The following is a 16,899-nucleotide window of genomic DNA, read 5'->3' as shown; positions in this document are numbered from 1 at the left end:
CTGCTGTAGGGCGCCGGCCGGTTCCTGCCGCCGCCGCCCGCCGCGCCGCGGGCGATGGCCGGCCGGTTCCGAATGGGCCCGCCGCCTCGGCTCACTCGCGCGGCGGCCTGCGCTCCGCCGCCACGGCCGCCCTGGGAGCCGGCCCTGCCGCGGCCCCGGCCTCCGCCGCGGCCGCCTCGCTGGCTCCGGTTCAGCTTAATGATGTCGTCCAGAGACATGTCCATCTTGTCGGCCATGGCGGGCGCGGAATCGGCCTCGGCTCGAGCCCGCGCGTCAGCACGCCGGCGCGTCACTTCCGGAGCCGCGCGCTGTCTTCCGGTGCCGAGGCCTTGGAGAGGCCGGGGATTGGCTGCGAGGGGGCGGTGGGGGCAGGGCGGCGCGTGCGCGCCAGGGGGAGAGGTAGGCGAGCGCTGCTGTTAAGGTGCCGAGCGGTGGCCGGTCGTTTTTGTACCTTCCCGCGCGGGCGCTGCCAACGGAAGGCGGGCGGGGCAGCGCGAGGTTAGGCCGGCGGCGGGGCGAGAGCGCGGGGCGGGGCGCGGCCGTTGGGGCGGGACGGGCGCGCCGCCCCTCCCCCGCTTGCTCGCCCCGAGCCTCGAGCCCGCACGTCTCCCGCGCGCACCCACCCTCTCCCCGCGCTCCCGCGCCTTCTCCCTCGCGCTCTTTCCCCGCGCCCCTGCGCCGTCCTGCACCCCACCCCTCCCACGCGTTCTCGCGCCTCCCCCCGCCCCCTCTCTCCGAACTCGCGCCCCGCCCCCCACCCTCTCCCCGCGCTCCCGCGCCCTCCTCGCACCCCACCCCTTCCCGGCACTTGGCCCTCTCCCCGCGCCCTGGTCCCGCCCCGCATCGCCCTCCTCCGCACTCTCGTCGGGTGGTGGTGGCGGCGGCGTTCGCCGACCAAATCTTCGCTGACCAGGGCCGCAGGCTGAGCGGGCTGGGCGGTGGTTCCGTGGTGTGAACTCGTAGTCAGCTGGGTTGGGGTCTCTCGGGGTCCCTAAGTTAGTCCTAACCCTTTGAAAAGCACCGTATGGTACGTTTTTGCAATTGTTGGTGAAAGCCCAAGCTCCGTTTCCTGGACGCAGGGCAGACCGTGCAGTCTTTGTAGATGCCCTGAATGTGTAGGGCGCCTCCCTCTTGGGGCACTCTGTCCCCCCAGGGGCACCCGGGCCCTGCCCCCGCCGTCCGTGCTGACGCATTTGTGCCTGTCCGTCCGGATTTCTCAGAGCTCTGGCAGCAATCCCAGCCCGTGCTGAACCTCGGGCTCGGAGCCGCGCCCCTTTGGTGCCCAGATGCTGTCGCTGCGCAGACGAAGTGTAGCTCCCTGACCTCTTTCCCTCCGCCTGTAGGCTCCGCGGCCATGAAGGTGAAGATCAAGTGCTGGAATGGTGTGGCCACTTGGCTCTGGGTGGCCAACGACGAGAACTGTGGCATCTGCCGGATGGCCTTTAATGGATGCTGCCCGGACTGTGAGTGTCCCCGGTGTTCCCTCCCTGTTGAGCGTTGCCTGCTTGCCTGGCTGTGCCATCTCCCCAGAAATACCTGCACAGAGAGCTTGGGTTTTGGTGTCCCTTTCCTCAAGAAAAGTTGACAGGAGAAAGCCAGGTGGTTTGGGCCCACGTTCGTATAAAGAGCTCATCAAAAGTTTTCTAAGAAAAAGTGATGTTGCCTTTTATTGTGGTCAAAGTCCGCGGGCTATAAAGGTATGTTAGAACTCTGTGTTTGAAGATTCTCAATCGAACAAAACCCAGAATGTTGTAGGGCTACCCCTCCCCCTACCCGGCACACAGGATCACAGCGGCTAAGGGACCTTTCCATCTTTGCTTCATGGTTTGGTAACCGCTAACTAGGACGCCTGGTTCCACTTCAGCCGAGTCTCTAAATGTAACTCCAACTTTTTACGGGGAGTGCTGTCACATCAGATGTGACGTGACGATGAGTCTCTAGGGTCACCTCCATTCCTAGCCCTTGCTTAGATTTTTCCTGTTGTCCATAGATGTCTCTTCACTGTGTGGTGTGAGCAGGATCCACGATTGCTTGCTTTGCTCCGCCCTGGCTGTTCAATATTAACATAGAACAAGGCCTTCCACCCCGCTCGCAACTTTTTCAAGGTGTCTGACCAGGTTTTAATCAGATTTCTTTGTGGTGGTTTTTGATTCATCTTTGTTCCCATTACGTTCTGTGAAGTAGAAACGCTTTGAGTCTATTTTTAAGTCAAAAACACATTTTTGCACCAATGAGTTTTGTTTTAGCCAAACCGAAGTGAACTTGAACAGAAGCAAGTTGACCCTTGGGGGGACAAGGGCGGTCCCAAGAGGAAAACGGGACATGGGGAATACTGAGGGGCCACTCTGTCCTGTGAATGACGAGGCCTCTTTTCTGGGGTCAGGTGAGTGCCCAGGATAATAATAGGGCTTTACTTTTTTTTAAAAGATTTTATTTATTAGAGAGAGTGCGAGAGGGAACACAAGCAGGGGGAGTGGGAGAGGGAGAAGCAGGCTTCCCGCCGAGCATGGAGCCCAATGCGGGGCTCAATCCCAGAACCCTGGGATCATGACGTGAGCCGAAGGCAGACGCCTAATGACTGAGCCACCCAGGCGCCCCATATTCTAGGCTTAATCTTTACATTTGCTTTGGCTGAAAGGAAATCTCCTTTCCCAGGACTTAATCCGTCCTGATTTACTCAAATGGGTGGATGTAATCTTAGCAGATCACTGACTGGTTCTAGTTGATTAAGTTTTACATAGTCTCAAGATCTGGTTTTATTGAATCTACTTTAAGGCACTCTTAAATGCTTCCTTAGGGACACAGCAAAGGCTCTGGGGTCCTGGATGGGCACCTAGAGAAGTCCTGCCTAGATTGGCTGTGGGAGAGTGAGTGGGGTGGTCAGGATGGCATGGGTGCACAGCCTGGGCGCCCAGCTGCTGCCGTTTCAGCGGGGCCTGTGGCCGGCATCTCTGCACCTGCCAGTGTGCCCCGGTTTTGTGGAAGGGGGTCTGTTGGCCACAGAGGAGGGGGTTTAGAGCCTGATCTTCAGACCCAAGGTCAAATTTGAGAGCAAGTCGTAATGTGCCAAGTGTCTGACACGCTTAGGTGCTCTTTACACGGATGAGGTGACACTGGGTTTCTCTTGCTAAAATTGAGCTCTTGTGAGAAAGCCAGAGTGACTGAGGCTGTAATAAATCCGCTCCCAGTCCCAGAGAGCTTTGGGAGTAAAAGTCCTCTTGAGAGGTGTTTTCATGATGAAGGATTTCCATCAAGACACAAGCAAGTGCTTGGGTGGGTCACCGTCACTGCCCCTGTGCTCATCATATGCCTCAGGCGGGCTGCCTGCTGGTGACATTACTGGAAACGACTCTCGCCTCAGATGGACCGTGTGGCCTGCGTACTTCCCCATTAGCGGCCACCAGGGCATCCCCTGCCCCCCACCAGTGTATCCTCTCTTTGCAGGGCACTCATTCCAAGCTGAGTTCTGCTGGGCTCAGGAAGGCCCTGGGGGTGAGGGGGATGTAATCTCAGGTGTCACACCTAGTGGGCTCTCCTGGCACAGGGTCTCAGCCCCCCCCCCCCCGCGCCCCGCCCCCCCACCCCACCCCGGTGGCTGGGGAAGCAGAGTGAGTAAGGTAATTCTGGATTAGCCAAGTATGTAATTTTCTAGTTGTTTTGTGATCAAAGTTTCAGAGAGACAGTGATGTTTTGTTATAAAAAGGATTTATGGGGCGCCTGGGTGGCTCAGTCGTTGAGCGCCTGCCTTCAGCTCAGGTCATGATCCCAGCGTCCTGGGATCGAGCCCCGCATCGGGCTCCCCGCTCGGCGGGAAGCCTGCCTCTCCCCCCTCCACTCCCCCTGCCTGTGCTCCTCTCTCACTGTGTCTCTCTCTGTCAAATAAATAAATAAAATCTTTAAAAAAAATAAATAAAAAGGATTTATTTTTCATTTTTAAACATTGTATTTATTTATTTGGCAGAGAGAGACACAGCAAGAGAGGGAACACAAGCAGGGGGAGTGAGAGAGGGAGAAGCAGGCTTCCCGCCGGGCAGGGAGCCCGATGTGGGGCTCGATCCCAGGACCCTGGGACCATGACCTGAGCCGAAGGCAGACGCTCAACGACTGAGCCCCCCCAGGCGCCCCTATCCTCTTCTGATTACGGGCAGTGTGGCTGTCCCCCCGTACCCACCCATGGAGGTAGCATTTCCATGCATGTGGAGTGGAGTGCTAGCAGCATGTGCCCTGGGCCCCGGAGGTGGGGCCCTTTGAGGCCAGAAATGAAAAAGAGGTGAAGGTAGCAGCATGCGGACTCCTGGCTGCTGACAGGTGGGGCCGCAAACACCGCTCCTTCCACTATGCTGGGTCCCTGCTGCTTAGAAGAGGAACCTCAGTCCCAAGGCCCCAGCTCTCCGACGCTTGATCAGAAGAAATAGTTCCCTGTTCAGATGGTGGCGGGGGGAGCGGGGGGAGCGGGGTGGCCCTAGATAGACCGGTGCTGGAACCTTGGTGTCCCAGGTGAAGGGGCAGAGCTGCGGTGCGTCTGTAGATGGGTCTAGAGCCCTCCCTGCAGCCGAGCACCCCCTCGCAGGGGAGGGCGGAGTCCGGGCCACCACTGCAGGCCTGTGCCTGTGTGCGTGCGTGCATGTGTGCGTGTCCCGCACAGTGCGCTCACACTCCTGAATTCCGTCTTTTCTGAAACAAGGTGTGGGAGGCTGTGGACACAAGCCCCCGGGCTGCAGTGGGCTGGCGCAGGCGCCTGACATCCTCGGGCCCTGGGCCTTGGCCCCGCCCTGTGTGACTGGCGTGATGCTCTCGCCCCTCCCGCAGGCAAGGTCCCGGGTGACGATTGCCCCCTGGTGTGGGGCCAGTGCTCCCACTGCTTCCACATGCACTGCATCCTCAAGTGGCTGAACGCACAGCAGGTGCAGCAGCACTGTCCCATGTGCCGCCAGGAGTGGAAGTTCAAGGAGTGAGGCACCCCCAGGCCTCCAGCCGTGGACTGGCCGGCCGTGCTCTCCCCTGGGACGGCCCCCCTCTGGGCCGCGACAGGGTTGACACAAGGACTGGAGCTGCGTTTGTTTTCCTTCAAATGGTGACACTTTATCCAATAAGTGAAACCCATTAAATTACCCGAACCTTGCTGGAGGGCTCTGGTTGCCTGTTTTCTTGGTCCCGATGCCGCCTCGCCGTGCGTCGATGGGAAAACTCATGAATAAACATCTCGATGAGATGCCACCAAAGCTCTGAGTCACAGTCCCCGGAGGAGAAGGAGCGTAGGATCAGCCAGAAGAGCCTGGGGCCAGAGTAACTGGCTCTGGGGGCTTGAAAGGCCTGGTGGTGCCAACAGGGGCACGAAGGCCACTCACCCTGAAGCCGGGGACCGCCTCGCAGACTAGTCTGTGCGACTCGGACCCGGCACGGCTAGCAGCTGCTGCCCGCGGTCCCTTCTGCTGAAGGGCCGTCCCTGAGCAGGTGCTGGTGATCTCAGTCCCTTCTCCCTTGTTCCAGCTTGAGCATCTGGGCTGCGACGGACCCAGTGTAGGCCATGTCAAGGCCATCTGTGTCCCCAGGTGTCTGAGGTCCTCTACTTAGAGAAGAACAGCCCGTGGGAGGCTCCTTTGGGCACCTTTGTTAGTCCACAGCTCCAGGTTGGGGGGCGGCCTCTGGGGGCCATGGCCCCAGCCCTGGGAGTCTTGGCTACTTTTGGACAGACCGCTGCAGGCTGCATGTCCCTGTGAGCTGCAAGGAGTCACTTGGCACTGGTTCCTTCCAGTCCATTCTCAAGGGACACTCCTTGGGGATCACTGCCCTGTGCCTCGTGGGTGGCCAGCTACCGAGCACTCCGACACTGCTTGTCCTCAGCACCCAGGTGTTGGCCTCCTGGTCGGTCACCTGTGGGGCTCCCTACTTGCTGTCTGGATGTTGTGCCCAGAGGGAAGGAAGCCCTGGGGACCATCACTCTTCCCCAAGCTGGAGGTCACATGCCCTGTGTCCAGAAACCCAGCTGCCAGGGCCCCGGGCCGGGATCTGTCCTGGGAGGGCACATCCAAATAAGACAGTGTGTCCAGGGTGTTTAGGGAGTGTGAGTGGAAGGAGGGGTGCCTGAGCAAGCCTACTGGCCCACGTCCTCTAGCAGCCGCACTTGGTGCCCCTGGGGCCTGGGCTCAGCCCCCCTGGGTGCTCCCAACAGCCCTGCAAACAAACTTAGGTCTGGCTGCTGGGTCTGGGCGGCTACTCTCTATTCTTGAGCCTTTGTGTCTACAATGTCTTCGGATGCGAGGACTCCCAGGGAGGAGTTCACAGCCCAGTACGAGTGGTCTGCGGCCCTGCAGAAGGCCCCTCGGGGCAGCATGGCAGCCCTGTAGCATCCTGGAGTTTCCTGACCTCACCCTGGCCTCCCCCCATCCCCCGCCCCACCTCCCCTGCCTGGGGGGGGGTTCTCCTGTGGCCCACGACTGTGTGCCTGGGGCATCAGACCCTGAGTGCAGCCTCGCAGGCTTTCCGGCCTTGCCCTTTGGGGTGGATGTCCTCATTCTCAGAGGTGTCAACTTGCTCAAGGTCACGGCCCCTCCTGTAGGCTGTGCCTACTTTCCTGCCACTTGGACACTTACGCACTGCGTATCCTGGGCTCCAGCCTGGTCCTTGCAGGGCCTGCTTGGCCTCAAGCTGGCCATGCAGTTGCCCACCAGGTCCTGTCCACATCCAGCCATCTGTCTCCTCCCAGGAAGCTCAGGGCCCCTGCAGGGTCTTCTCAGGACTCCAGAACCTCAGCCCGCTCTCCCTCCCCCAGGACGCACAGGCTCACACCACCTGCCTTTGCAAACACTACCCTGGCTTCCCGTCACCCCCTCCCACCTCCCGCCCCCCCTAGTGCTCCCTTATTTTCCCCCCTGGTGAGCGGCTCCAGCCAGCTGTGTTTTCCCCTTTGGCTGCGGCTTGAGTCAGGGACTGGGTCTGATTCATCTCCCGTTGAACACAGGTGTTCAGGAGAGATGGCCTGAGGCTCCCGAGGGCAGCCGGCCTGAGGGCAGAGCTGGGTGGGAGCGGCCTCTGGGTTCCTGTCAGCTGTCCTTTGGCTCGGTTTCCAGAGGTCAGGCCTGGCCTTGCCGTCCACCTCCTCCTAAAGGACCCCACCTGTAGTGACCCTGTTAGTAGAAGCTTCCCCCGTGGGTGTGAAACACAGTGTGGCCCCCAGGCCCGCCCAGACTTTGATGTCTCCTCAAGAAGCCCTGGCCCTGGGATCAGTTCCCCTTTAGGGCAGGAGAAAGTGTCCCCTGGGCAGTCATCTCTCCCCAGCCTCATGAGCACCGAGGACCTCTGGGGGGGGGGGGCGGTAAGTGTTAGGGCTGGGGCGCCCTCGGGCTAGTTGGGGGCTCAGTTGCTGCCCGACTTGCCCCCTGCTCGCACTGAGGCCCTATCCGGGCAGGACCCTGGAAGGTGCCGGCCGGGGCGGGGAGGATGGGGGCGTCGGATCCCCCCACAGGCGCGGGCCCCCAGCGCGGGAGGCACGGCTTCTTGCGGCGAGCGGGGGGGCCCGACGGCCGCTCTGCGCCCGCCCCCGCGCCCCGCTCCGCAGATATAAGGCGGCCGCCGCCGCGGCTCCGAACCCCGCCGCCCGCCCGCCGCCCGCCGCCCGCGTCCCCATGGCCCGGCCCGCGACGCTGGTGGCCGCCGCCCTGGCGCTGTGCCTGCTGCTGGCGCCGCCCGGCCGCGCGTGGTACAAGCCGGCGGCGGGGCCCAGCTCCTACTCGGTGGGCCGCGCGGCGGGGCTGCTGTCCGGCTTCCGCAGGGCCCCGCACGCGCGCCGCTCCGAGCCCCCCGCGAGCGCGGGACCCCCGGGCCGGGCGGGCGCCGTCGTCGAGCCGCGCACCCGCCTGCGGAGCCTCGTGAGTGCGGCCGGCGGGGCGGGCGGGGGGCGGGGGCCGGGGCGCGGGGGGCGCGGGGGGCGCGGGGGGCGCGCGGGCGGCCCTTCAGCCTCCTCCCGCCCCCAGGCCGTGTGTGTCACAGACGTGTCCCCGAAGCTGCGGAGCTGCGAGCGGCTCCCGGACGGCCGCGCCACCTTCCAGTGCCAGGCGGACGTCTTCCTGTCGCTGCGCGCGGCCGACTGTCGCAGCGCCTGAGCCCCGACCCCGCGCCCGGACCTCGCTTGGCCCTCGCCGCCCAGCGCCCAGCGCGGGCACCCCAGCGCCTCCCTCCACCCCCGCTCTGAAAGGCTCCCCGAATAAAGGAGAAGCGCAGCCGGCCTCCGAGTGGGCGCGGGCAGGGCGGGCAGGGCGGGCAGGGCGGGCAGGGCCCCGCCGGTCCCCAGACCCCAACTCTGCCGCCAGACGCTCCCAGCGCCCCCCACCCCCCGCAGGTCTTTTAGGCCACTAGCCTCTCCCGGAACAGCCTGCACAGACGCACCCCAAGCCCCCGCTGTCTCCCCGCCTTTGTCCACACAGCTCCGGGGTCCCCCAGTGTCCTCCAGGAGCCAGTTCCAGGTTTGCCCTTAGCCTCCTCCGACCACCCCACCAGGTGGCCCTCCTGCCCAGGAGAGTCCCACTCTGGGCCTGCCTTGCTTCTGGGCTTTCCTGAGGACAAACTCTTCCTTACTGGAGAGGCAGCTCCTCGGGTCACTCCTTTCTTGAGGTCCCCTCAAAACACCTCAAAGTACTAGGCACAGGGCAGTGAATCCATCTGTTGAAGGAATGAGTGACGAGGCCAGGGTGGGATTGGGGGGGGCAGCTGGACATGCAGTTCCAGGGTGAGAAGGGGCTGCTCACAGGCTGGAAGGCCGGGGGCTCTGCATTCACCTCTCCCCTGACCCACAGCCAAGCAGGTGGTCCCCACCGCTGTGAGCGCCAAGGCGTGGCTGTGAGGGACCACGACTCTGCAGCAGTGGCCTCTTCTGCTCCACACTCAGGCTTAATTCCCTCCTTTACTTGTCGGAATCTGGGTTCATTCCCGCCCCCGGCCCGCTGAGGCTGACCTTGAGTTCCCTTCAGAGCTGGCTTCCAGGGGGCAGGAAGGCGAAATGAGGCCCAGAGCTTGTCTTGGGGTGTCCCCCACCCATGGGGTGTGGCTGGCCAGCTGGGCCTCAGGGAGGCCAGGGGACTGGCCCTCCATTCAGAGGCTATCGGGGGGGGGGTCCCACAATCCCACTGCGCCTGAATGGACGTGTCTCCGGGGGCACTGACTTCCCGGACCCCCAGGATCTGGGCCTCCGCCAACCGTGTCCCAGAGGGCTCTCTGGCTGCCGCAGTCCCCAGCTTAGAGGGGTTGCTCCCGGGTCCTCCCCCATCCGAGTCAATGCAGGACTGGCTGGTCCCCCCTCGCCCCCCTGCTCAGGGGTCCAGGAGTCTGAAGTGTGGGGAAACCCAACACCACCGCGCCCCTGAAGCTGGGGGCCCAGATGGGGTGGGGGTCTAGGGAGGGCCCCGTGCCTCTCACAACTTATACCCCAACTTGGGGAGGGAGGCAAGGAAAGCTGGTGCCGGCTGCCCAGCCGGGAGGGTGACATGAGCTTTCACGGTCACTTCCCTTCCGTTTCCCGCACGGGGTTCTAAGTTAGGCCTCGTGAGTGGTTACGTCGGAAGGAAGAAAAGGACAGGCCGACCGATCAGAGGAAAAGGATGCCAGCTCTCCCCTTCTATGGGGCCAGGCTACAGGTGCCGGGCCTCACCTGGATCAGTAGCTGAAGGACGGATGCCCTTCTGGGTAAGGGGCCGAAAAGACACCATCACAGTCCTCGCCTTTGAACAAAACCAACCAAACTATTGCCCTCACCCCATCCAAAACGAAGAGGTGACCAGGGTCAGCAGCCTGCAGCTGCTGGGCTGCTCCCAGCGGGCCCTGACTTGGAGACGCTGAGATTCTTTGGACCCAGTCAGGGAGCCTGAGCCAACTCCTTCCTGGATGCATGGCCCCGCGCAGAACCACGGGAGCCAGCCTCCCACTGGCCTGTGACAGACTCCGGGGCCAGGCACCCACTGGGCTCTTGCCCCTGGGAGGCAGCCTGAGGAGTCTGGGGTTCCTAAACTGGGGGATGCCTTGCTGCCAGGCTGCCTGCTTCCCCCCGGGCCCCCACCGTGTGGATGGTGCTGGGGAGCAGGGCCAAGAGCCGGACACAGAATACCTCCGACCAGGTTTATTTGGTTGTACACCAGCCAGTCAAATACAAAATCGAGAACAGTCTATGGGGAGAGCAGCAAGGCTGGCCCAGGAAGTGGGGGGCACGGTGCCCAAGAGCCAGGCCCAGGGCACCAGGGAGCCCACACGGGAGGCGGCACGGTCTGTGCCCTGAGGAGGAAAGGGGGTGCCCCCTTCAGGTCACTGCTCCCCTGAAGCTGGCTTCCAACGAGGCCGGGAAGGCAGAAAGTGCCAGGTGGTAGGGGTGTCCTGGGTCTGCAGGAGCTTGGCGGGGGCGGGGGGGAGCAGAAGCTGGGCCTTCACCAGCACACAGGGTGGCGCCCCTCTGGCTGAAGGTGCCCGCTGCTCATCCCGCCCACTGGGCTGCTCCCCCGTGCTGGTGCGGAGGGGGCAGCATCCTCCGAGAGCAGGCCAGGTAGAGAGGAAGCACTGCAGCTTTGTTAAAAACCGTAGGAACCAATCTCTCAAGGCGTGGGAAGCAGGGCAGGGAGGGGGCTGGCCCGTGGGCACGCTCGTGACCTCCCTCTGCTCAGAAGTCACAGTCGCTCTCCCTCTCACGCTGTACCTCCTGCCGCCTCCTGGCCTCCAGGAAAGCCAGCTCCTTGGCCTCTTTCTTCTGGTTCCGGGCCTCGTACTCTAGCCTGGGGGCCGGGCTGTGGTGAGCTGTGTGCCCAGGCCTGGGTCCTCAGTGGCTGTCTGCGCCCCACCGGGCCCAGCCAGGACCTCTCCCTCACCTGTTCTTGATGATGCGCTGGACGATGAGGTCCGTGGTAAGGTCACTCCCGCTGTCGATCTGACAGAAGATGCCCCTTCTCTTAGGCTCCTGGAGGCCAGAGGGTAGGGGGAGGCGATGAGGGCCCTCCTCTGGACCCCGAGGAGACTGCCCAGCTGCCTGGGCCTGGAGGGTCCTCACCCCAGGAGGACCAGGACACCGGTATGGTTACTCCCGCTGCTTAGCAACCCGCCTCCTCATCCCGGGAGGCCACCTGGCAGTTACCCCCCAGCCAAGCTCCCAGACAGGCACTGTGAGCCCGGGGGGTGGAGGGGGCAGGAGGCTGGGGACATCACACACAACCACCTCGTGTCCAGCAAGGGCCCAGCATGACCCACCTGGTAAGGATCTGAGCCGTCCTTGTCAGGCACGATTTCCGTCTTCCCGTGACATACCAGGTCCACCTGGGGAGGGAACGGGGGTCAGGGAGCCCGGCGCCCTGCACTCAGAGGGCCCTCCCTGGGACCTGGCCCACTAGGGGCCTCACCTTGAAGTGGTCCAGGAGCTCTGCTGTGACCGCATAGGGGGCCCCGATCACCACTTCTGACACATACTATGGGAACAGGGAACACAGGTGGTTAGCTAGGACCCAGCTAGGTCAGAGAGTGGTGGGAGAGGGCGCTCGATGATAAGGAAGCAGGGACTGGGGGGGAGGGGGGCAGCATGGTGGGGCTGGCTGGCCGGAAGCTCGAGGCTCCTGGATGCCCTCACTGCTCCCTCGTCCCCACCAGCTTGGGCAGGAGACCCCACCCAGCACAGCCGCCTCGGCACATACCCGGCAGGCCAGCACGCTCAGGGTCCGCTCGTGCAGGTTCATGATGGGGTAGTTCTTCCGCTTGTAGTGGTTGACCTCCTAGAACCAGAGTGAACTCAGGTGAGCAGGCAGCCTTGGGCAGGTGGGGGCTGGAATCTCCCCCACAGCCCCTCACGGGTGCCCGCTAGTGTGGGGAAGCCCCAGTCCCCAGGAAGAGGCCCCGGTGTGTCTCCTCTGTCTCTATCAGCACCCCAAGCCTCACCCCTGTGGGCCACCTGCACCCAACCTCAACCCCAGGAGCCCCTCAAGGGCCCCCACACCCTATCAGCCGGCCAGGGAGCGAGACCTGGTCAAAGTGCAAGCCGGCGATGACGTATGGCCTCTCTGCCAGGCCGTGCACCTTCTCCAGGAAGTCCACGTGGCCGATGTCTGTGCCCGGGTTAAGAAGCAAGTAACAGGGAAAGGAGCAGCTGCCCGCAGGACCAGGGGCTCCAGCAGGTTCCCTCGAGCTCTGCCCCAGTCTGGGGGCCGTCCCACGACGCAGAGGTGCACACAGGGCCAGGGCGGGGGCCACCCTCCCACTTGGTCCCAGAGGATACGGAACAGGTCGAAGGCGCCGGCCACGTAGATGATCGTCTCCCCTGGCTGAGGTTCCTTCCCAGAAGCAAACTGGATGATCTTCTGAGACGTCTGCAGAAACTGCGATACCCCTGTCCAGGGGTTCCGCCCCCCAGGGCACTGGAAGCCGAGAGCGCTCTGGTCAGTGACTGATGCCTTGCAGGCACGTCCTTGACCTGCTCCCACCCCACAGCCCCTCTCCTGCGGCCGGGGCTGCCTGCACCCGCCTGGCTGGCTGGGAGCAGGAATGGGGGCGACGGCCCAGAACGCCAGACCCCTAGCTGCAGCCTGCCAGCGCCCTCGGTCACGTGTGTGCTCTCAGCAGGCACACGCCTCCGGCAGGACACCGTCCACACCAGGGCCAGGCTGGAGAAGACCCCGGTGAGCAGTGGGACGCGTGGCTCCGCTCTGCGGCCACAGTGGGCACTGTACAGCCAACAGCACTGGGGCCGGACAACGGGCCCAGCAGTGGACACTGCCCTTGTGGGGACCCAGCGCCCTGAGCCACCTTCTGGTCACCTGGGACAGTGTCTCCCTGGCGGGTGTCAGGGGAGGGGGCTACAAAGGGAGAGAGGGCCAGGCCGCCTGGTTAGAGACCACCGGCTCAAAGGCGGTCCTTGCTCCTCCTCCGGGGCCAGTACCCAGGCAGTGCCTGGAAGGCAGGGAGCTCGGTGAGCGTCCCAGCCAGCCCCAGGGGCAGCCTGGGGGCATCAGACACTGGCCTGGCTAGTATGGCAACACTCACCTTACCGAAGCTGTCTGCATATTCCCGGTACTCAGAGGAGATCTCCTGAATGGAAGGATGGGCGACGTTGAGGAGCCTCGCCCCCCAGACATGGTCAACCCCAGGGCCTCAAAACTTGCCGTCCTGGAGCCCACAGAGAGACAAGGACAGGGGCGGATCGGGTGCTCCCCCCCTCCCAGCAGTGTCCTCAGCCCTGGGACCTTGGGGACCCCGCCCCCGTCACCCCCGGACTCACGTGACCGCTGTGATGGGCCTTGGTCACCAGCAACATGCGGCCCACGAGGTCCGTGGTGGACACGCCCTGGGTGCGCTGGCACTCTCTGGGGACAGAGGTGGGGTCAGGGCTCGCATCCTGGACATGCTCCAAAGTCCCCACCTCCAGCTCACCCCACCTGAGGGCGGCCCTGCTGCGGCCCAGCCCCTGCCGCGCTGTGTGCGGACCAGGCAGCTCCGGGCGGCTCTCAGGCCGCGACAGAAAACCGGGACCAGGAGCGCAGGGAAGGCCACTACGCTTTCATCCACTGAAGGAAACGACAGAGCGGAAGTGTGGCTGAGCCCCAAGTGTGCAGGGCTGGGTGGGCAGGTCCCTGCCGCACCATGTCCGGCAAGGCCAGGGGAACCAGGCCGCGCTGCTGGGGCAGAAGCCGCCGGCCACCAGGGCTTTCTGAGTTAGGGTAGCGAAAATAAACCTGCGGGTGCCTGGGGGGCTCAGATGGTTACGTGTCTGCCTTCGGCTCAGGTCATGATCCCAAGGTCCTGGGATCGAGCCCTGCGTCGGGCTCCCTGCTCCTTGGGAGCCTGCTTCTCCCTCTGCCTCTCTCTCACGAATAAATAAAAATTAAAAAAAAAAAAAAGAAAAGAAACCCCCTCCCCGGCCACAGCCCCTGTTCTTACTGCTGGCCAGCCACCCTGTGACTACACGGGACCATACGGGATGGTGCGGGTCTACGACACTCGAAGCCCCACTGGGCAGCATGCCACCCTGTTCCGGTCCTGGCCATTTTCCTCGCAGGCAGAAAGAGCCTGGGGGGAGCTTCGAGCCCCGTTCCTGATAAGGTGGGGCCCTCACCGGGACTCACCTGTACCTCCCAGCCTGCTTCACTTCCTCATAGGTGTCACGGCCATCTACGGTCAGTGTGATGTCATCTAAGGAGCAACACACGTGTGAGCGTAAGGATTCTCAACCCAGACCACGTGGGCCTACAGGACCCTCAACCCTCATCCCAGGCTGGCCCCGGTGTGCACGCACTCTTTCTGGGAAAGGACCCGAGGCCTTCTCAGATCCTCGAAAGGCTCGGTGCTGCTCCCCAAATGTGAGGAGGCCCCAGCACCCCGGCTGCCCTCCGGCCCGCCCAGAGGCCCCGGCACTCTGGGCCCCAGCCCCACCCACTCACTGCCATGGACACAGAAGTCGCAGCTGTACTTGTCCAGTGTCTCCAGCGTGGTAACATAGGGAGCCGCCGGCACCACCTCGTCTACCCACTTGATGGCCTGCACCATCTTGTACCTCTCCTCCTGAGTGAACACCGGGGGCCCCTTGTGCTTGGAGATCTCCTCTAGAGCCAGGGATAGAGCAAGAACAAGACGGGTGACCTCTGCAGGGCTGGACCACAGGCTCGCTGGCCTCGGGAGCCCCCTCCCAGCACCAAGCAGGGTCTGTAACCACATGTGAGCTCACAGCAGGCAGCTGTCTCTTTCCCTGGGCCCTCGGCTTGTCACAAGGGCTGGACACCACCCTGTCTCTATGGGCCAGTACAAGTGCTCAGGATGTGTTTGCTGGATAACTGCATGGTTCCCTCACCCAACCACAGTTCCAGGTAAAGTCCTTAGACAACCAGGCGCTCCGTCCTCCAGGGCCCCGGGAACCAGGTTGTGTGGGGAGGGGAAGTGGGCAGCAGGGCCAGAAATGTGATCCGTTGGCCGCACGGCTCAACCAACCAGCTGAGCTGCAAGGGGGAAAGCCCTGAGTGGGCTCAACCTGGGGCTGCAGGTGGCATGAAGCTGCTGAGCTGTGCTCTTCGCAAGGACGGCCTTGGGCCTGGCCTAACCCCTTGCGGGGCCCTGTAAGGTCAAAAGCAGCAGCCCCAGCTTACCATCGGTGTGCACACCCACGATGAGGTAGTCGCCCATGGCCCGTGCCTGGCGCAGCTGGTTAGAGTGGCCATAATGCACCATGTCATAGCTGTGGAAAGGACAAAATGGTGAGTCCCTGTGCAGAGGGTGGGACTGAGCAGCTGGGAGTGGGTGTGTGTGGGGGGGTGCGGCCTTGCTCCTCTGAGAAGCTGCCACTGGGAATTGCTCCGGGGTCTGGCTGAGCCTGGGCTTTCAGAGGGGAGGTGGGCACTCAGCTCCCCACACCACTGGTCCCTGGCCAGATTTAGCAAGCACGACAGTGGCTGGGCTGTGCCCAGGAACAAGGCCTGCTGGTCCCCAGGGCTGGTGAGCACACAGAACAGCCTCGGCTCCCCATAGGTGCCACGGAGCCCTGTCCTCTGCCCTCAGCCCCTCCTCTCACCAAATGCAAACAATGGGGGGGCAGGCCCTTTAATCTGTAACCTGACATTAATTTAAACTGGGCTGGACTCTGTACTACCCTGAGGCAAGCGGACAGTCTTCGGGACCAACACGAAACAAAGTCTGACAAGTGGGTGAAGGCAATTACTAGTTTTGGAAATCCTGCTCCCTCCCCCATGGCCTCCAGAGACTCAGCAAGGCTTTGCTCTCTGGGGCCAACAACCACCTCCCTACCAGCTGGTTCTAGAGCTCTTATCCTCAAATCTGGGCCTGAGTAAGGAGTAACTTCTCAGCTGGAGGCCCACTTGCTCTGTGTGTGCTGCAGAGGACCCCAAGTTGGCCCCACACCAGCTCTGTTTCCTTCCAAAGCCTCTCGTCTCCTGAGTAGGTGACAGTGTCCCTGCTTCTCCAGGTGACTCAGGCCACCCGGCGCACAGAGCTCTTCCGCTCCCTGACACCTTTTACTCCCACCACAGCACACCACGTCCCAGCACACAAGCCTGTGGAGTCACACGGTTCTGGCCCCGGGATGAGAGAAGAGGAGAGTCCACATCCAGGAGCCTGGCTGGCCCCTGAGCTCACTGGACAGGCTGGGCTGGGGGTCCACAGTTCCGGCTGCAGGGTGGTGCTGGGTCTGGGAGGTGTCCTAGCCACTGTGGCCTTGTGGCCATGGCTGGCCTGCTGGGGCAGGGGCCTGGTCAGACCAGGGCCAAGGTCAGAGTCCACCAACGTGAAGCCATGCTCCTCTACCCAAGGTGACTCAGGCACAGCTGCAAAGGTATGGCAGCCCCCCCACACACACACCCTCGCTCTCCTCTGAAGCCGTCAGCTGTTCTTTCTCTGATTCCATCAAGTGAAGGTACGAGAAAGCATCACAGTGGACAAGCTGTCAGTAGAGGTCAGTTTTCCTCTTATCTGCTAACAGCTCCAAACTTGAAACAACTCCCGGTCTCGGCCGGCCAGAGGAGAGAATGGGTGGGCACTGCGGCCCTCCTGGGAGGGACCCCGGAGCCCGGGGGCTTCACTGGGGGTCGTGGACACAGGCAATTCCTGCCCCGACGCTTGCCCAGACCCCCGGGAGAAACCCTCCGACCTTGCGGCAGGCAGGCTGGGGAGCCGGACGTGGAGACCGCCGCGAAGACGCTCCGGGCGCACGGCTCCCCGGGTATGAAGTGATCGCGCTCGTCGGGACCGGACACACGCGACTCGCGCCACCACCGGCCAGACTCAGGCGGCCCGGCGGGCGGCTCAGCGGCGGGCCCCGGAGCAGGGGCGCCCGCGTCCCCAGGAGGGCTCCGGGACCGGGAGCCGCAGGCCCGGGCCGCCGCCGCCCGCCGCTCGCGACGCACGGCCGCCCCGGGGCTCCGGGCCCGGCCGTCCCCGCCC

The 16,899-nt window shown here is 63.3% G+C and overlaps 4 protein-coding genes across 8 annotated transcripts in view; 2 read left to right on the top strand and 2 right to left on the bottom strand.

Moving 5' to 3' along the window:
- Positions 1-277, bottom strand: part of ALYREF (Aly/REF export factor) — a 4,223-nt gene extending 3,946 nt beyond the window's left edge. The window contains exon 1 of the mRNA XM_035025771.1: positions 1-277. Within this exon, the coding sequence (XP_034881662.1) occupies positions 1-236 (236 nt within the window). The 5' untranslated portion in view covers positions 237-277.
- Positions 278-367: 90 nt separating this feature from the next.
- ANAPC11 (anaphase promoting complex subunit 11) lies at positions 368-5,122 on the top strand. 4 transcript variants are annotated; one of them, XM_035025774.1, is made up of 3 exons: positions 368-399; positions 1,344-1,463; positions 4,810-5,122. In XM_035025774.1, the coding sequence occupies exons 2-3, from the start codon at positions 1,355-1,357 to the stop codon at positions 4,953-4,955; spliced, it is 255 nt and encodes an 84-aa protein (XP_034881665.1). In that variant the 5' UTR covers positions 368-399; positions 1,344-1,354; the 3' UTR covers positions 4,956-5,122. The 4 variants fall into 4 exon arrangements, with proteins under 4 accessions (XP_034881665.1, XP_034881664.1, XP_034881666.1 ...); XM_035025773.1 differs by having other exon boundaries at positions 387-498; XM_035025775.1 differs by lacking the exon at positions 368-399 and adding an exon at positions 819-949.
- Positions 5,123-7,625: 2,503 nt separating this feature from the next.
- Positions 7,626-8,102, top strand: NPB (neuropeptide B). The gene is made up of 2 exons (XM_035026377.1): positions 7,626-7,868; positions 7,974-8,102. The coding sequence occupies exons 1-2, from the start codon at positions 7,626-7,628 to the stop codon at positions 8,100-8,102; spliced, it is 372 nt and encodes a 123-aa protein (XP_034882268.1).
- Positions 8,103-10,093: 1,991 nt separating this feature from the next.
- Positions 10,094-16,899, bottom strand: part of PCYT2 (phosphate cytidylyltransferase 2, ethanolamine) — a 7,430-nt gene continuing 624 nt past the window's right edge. Inside the window, exons 2-13 of one of the 2 annotated variants that reach the window (XM_035025769.1) lie at positions 15,093-15,181; positions 14,394-14,555; positions 14,079-14,145; positions 13,235-13,319; positions 13,000-13,044; positions 12,236-12,374; positions 11,983-12,065; positions 11,658-11,735; positions 11,370-11,435; positions 11,221-11,286; positions 10,845-10,933; positions 10,094-10,751 (exon numbers count right to left, since the gene is read on the bottom strand). In XM_035025769.1, the coding sequence (XP_034881660.1) occupies positions 10,640-10,751; positions 10,845-10,933; positions 11,221-11,286; positions 11,370-11,435; positions 11,658-11,735; positions 11,983-12,065; positions 12,236-12,374; positions 13,000-13,044; positions 13,235-13,319; positions 14,079-14,145; positions 14,394-14,555; positions 15,093-15,181 (1,081 nt within the window). In that variant the 3' untranslated portion in view covers positions 10,094-10,639. The remainder of the gene's footprint in view (positions 10,752-10,844; positions 10,934-11,220; positions 11,287-11,369; positions 11,436-11,657; positions 11,736-11,982; positions 12,066-12,235; positions 12,375-12,999; positions 13,045-13,234; positions 13,320-14,078; positions 14,146-14,393; positions 14,556-15,092; positions 15,182-16,899) is intronic. The other variant, XM_035025770.1, reaches the window with a different exon arrangement.

Source organism: Mirounga leonina, unplaced genomic scaffold (assembly GCF_011800145.1).
Source record: "Mirounga leonina isolate KUSES-001 unplaced genomic scaffold, KU_Mleo_1.0 Mir_197, whole genome shotgun sequence".
NCBI classification, from domain to species: Eukaryota; Metazoa; Chordata; class Mammalia; order Carnivora; family Phocidae; genus Mirounga; species Mirounga leonina.
The sequence above is the reverse complement of the archived record's forward strand: the minus strand, read 5'-3'. Positions and strand labels throughout refer to the sequence as shown.

What these genes read in the sequence shown, in the direction of transcription:
- NPB (XM_035026377.1), top strand. Translation starts at nt 7,626, where the DNA reads ATGGCCCGGCCCGCGACGCTGGTGGCCGCCGCCCTGGCGCTGTGCCTG. An exon ending in GCACCCGCCTGCGGAGCCTC is followed by an intron (nt 7,869 to 7,973) that starts GTGAGTGCGGCC and finishes TCCCGCCCCCAG; the next exon opens with GCCGTGTGTGTCACAGACGT.
- ANAPC11 (XM_035025774.1), top strand. Translation starts at nt 1,355, where the DNA reads ATGAAGGTGAAGATCAAGTGCTGGAATGGTGTGGCCACTTGGCTCTGG. An exon ending in TAATGGATGCTGCCCGGACT is followed by an intron (nt 1,464 to 4,809) that starts GTGAGTGTCCCC and finishes CCCCTCCCGCAG; the next exon opens with GCAAGGTCCCGGGTGACGAT.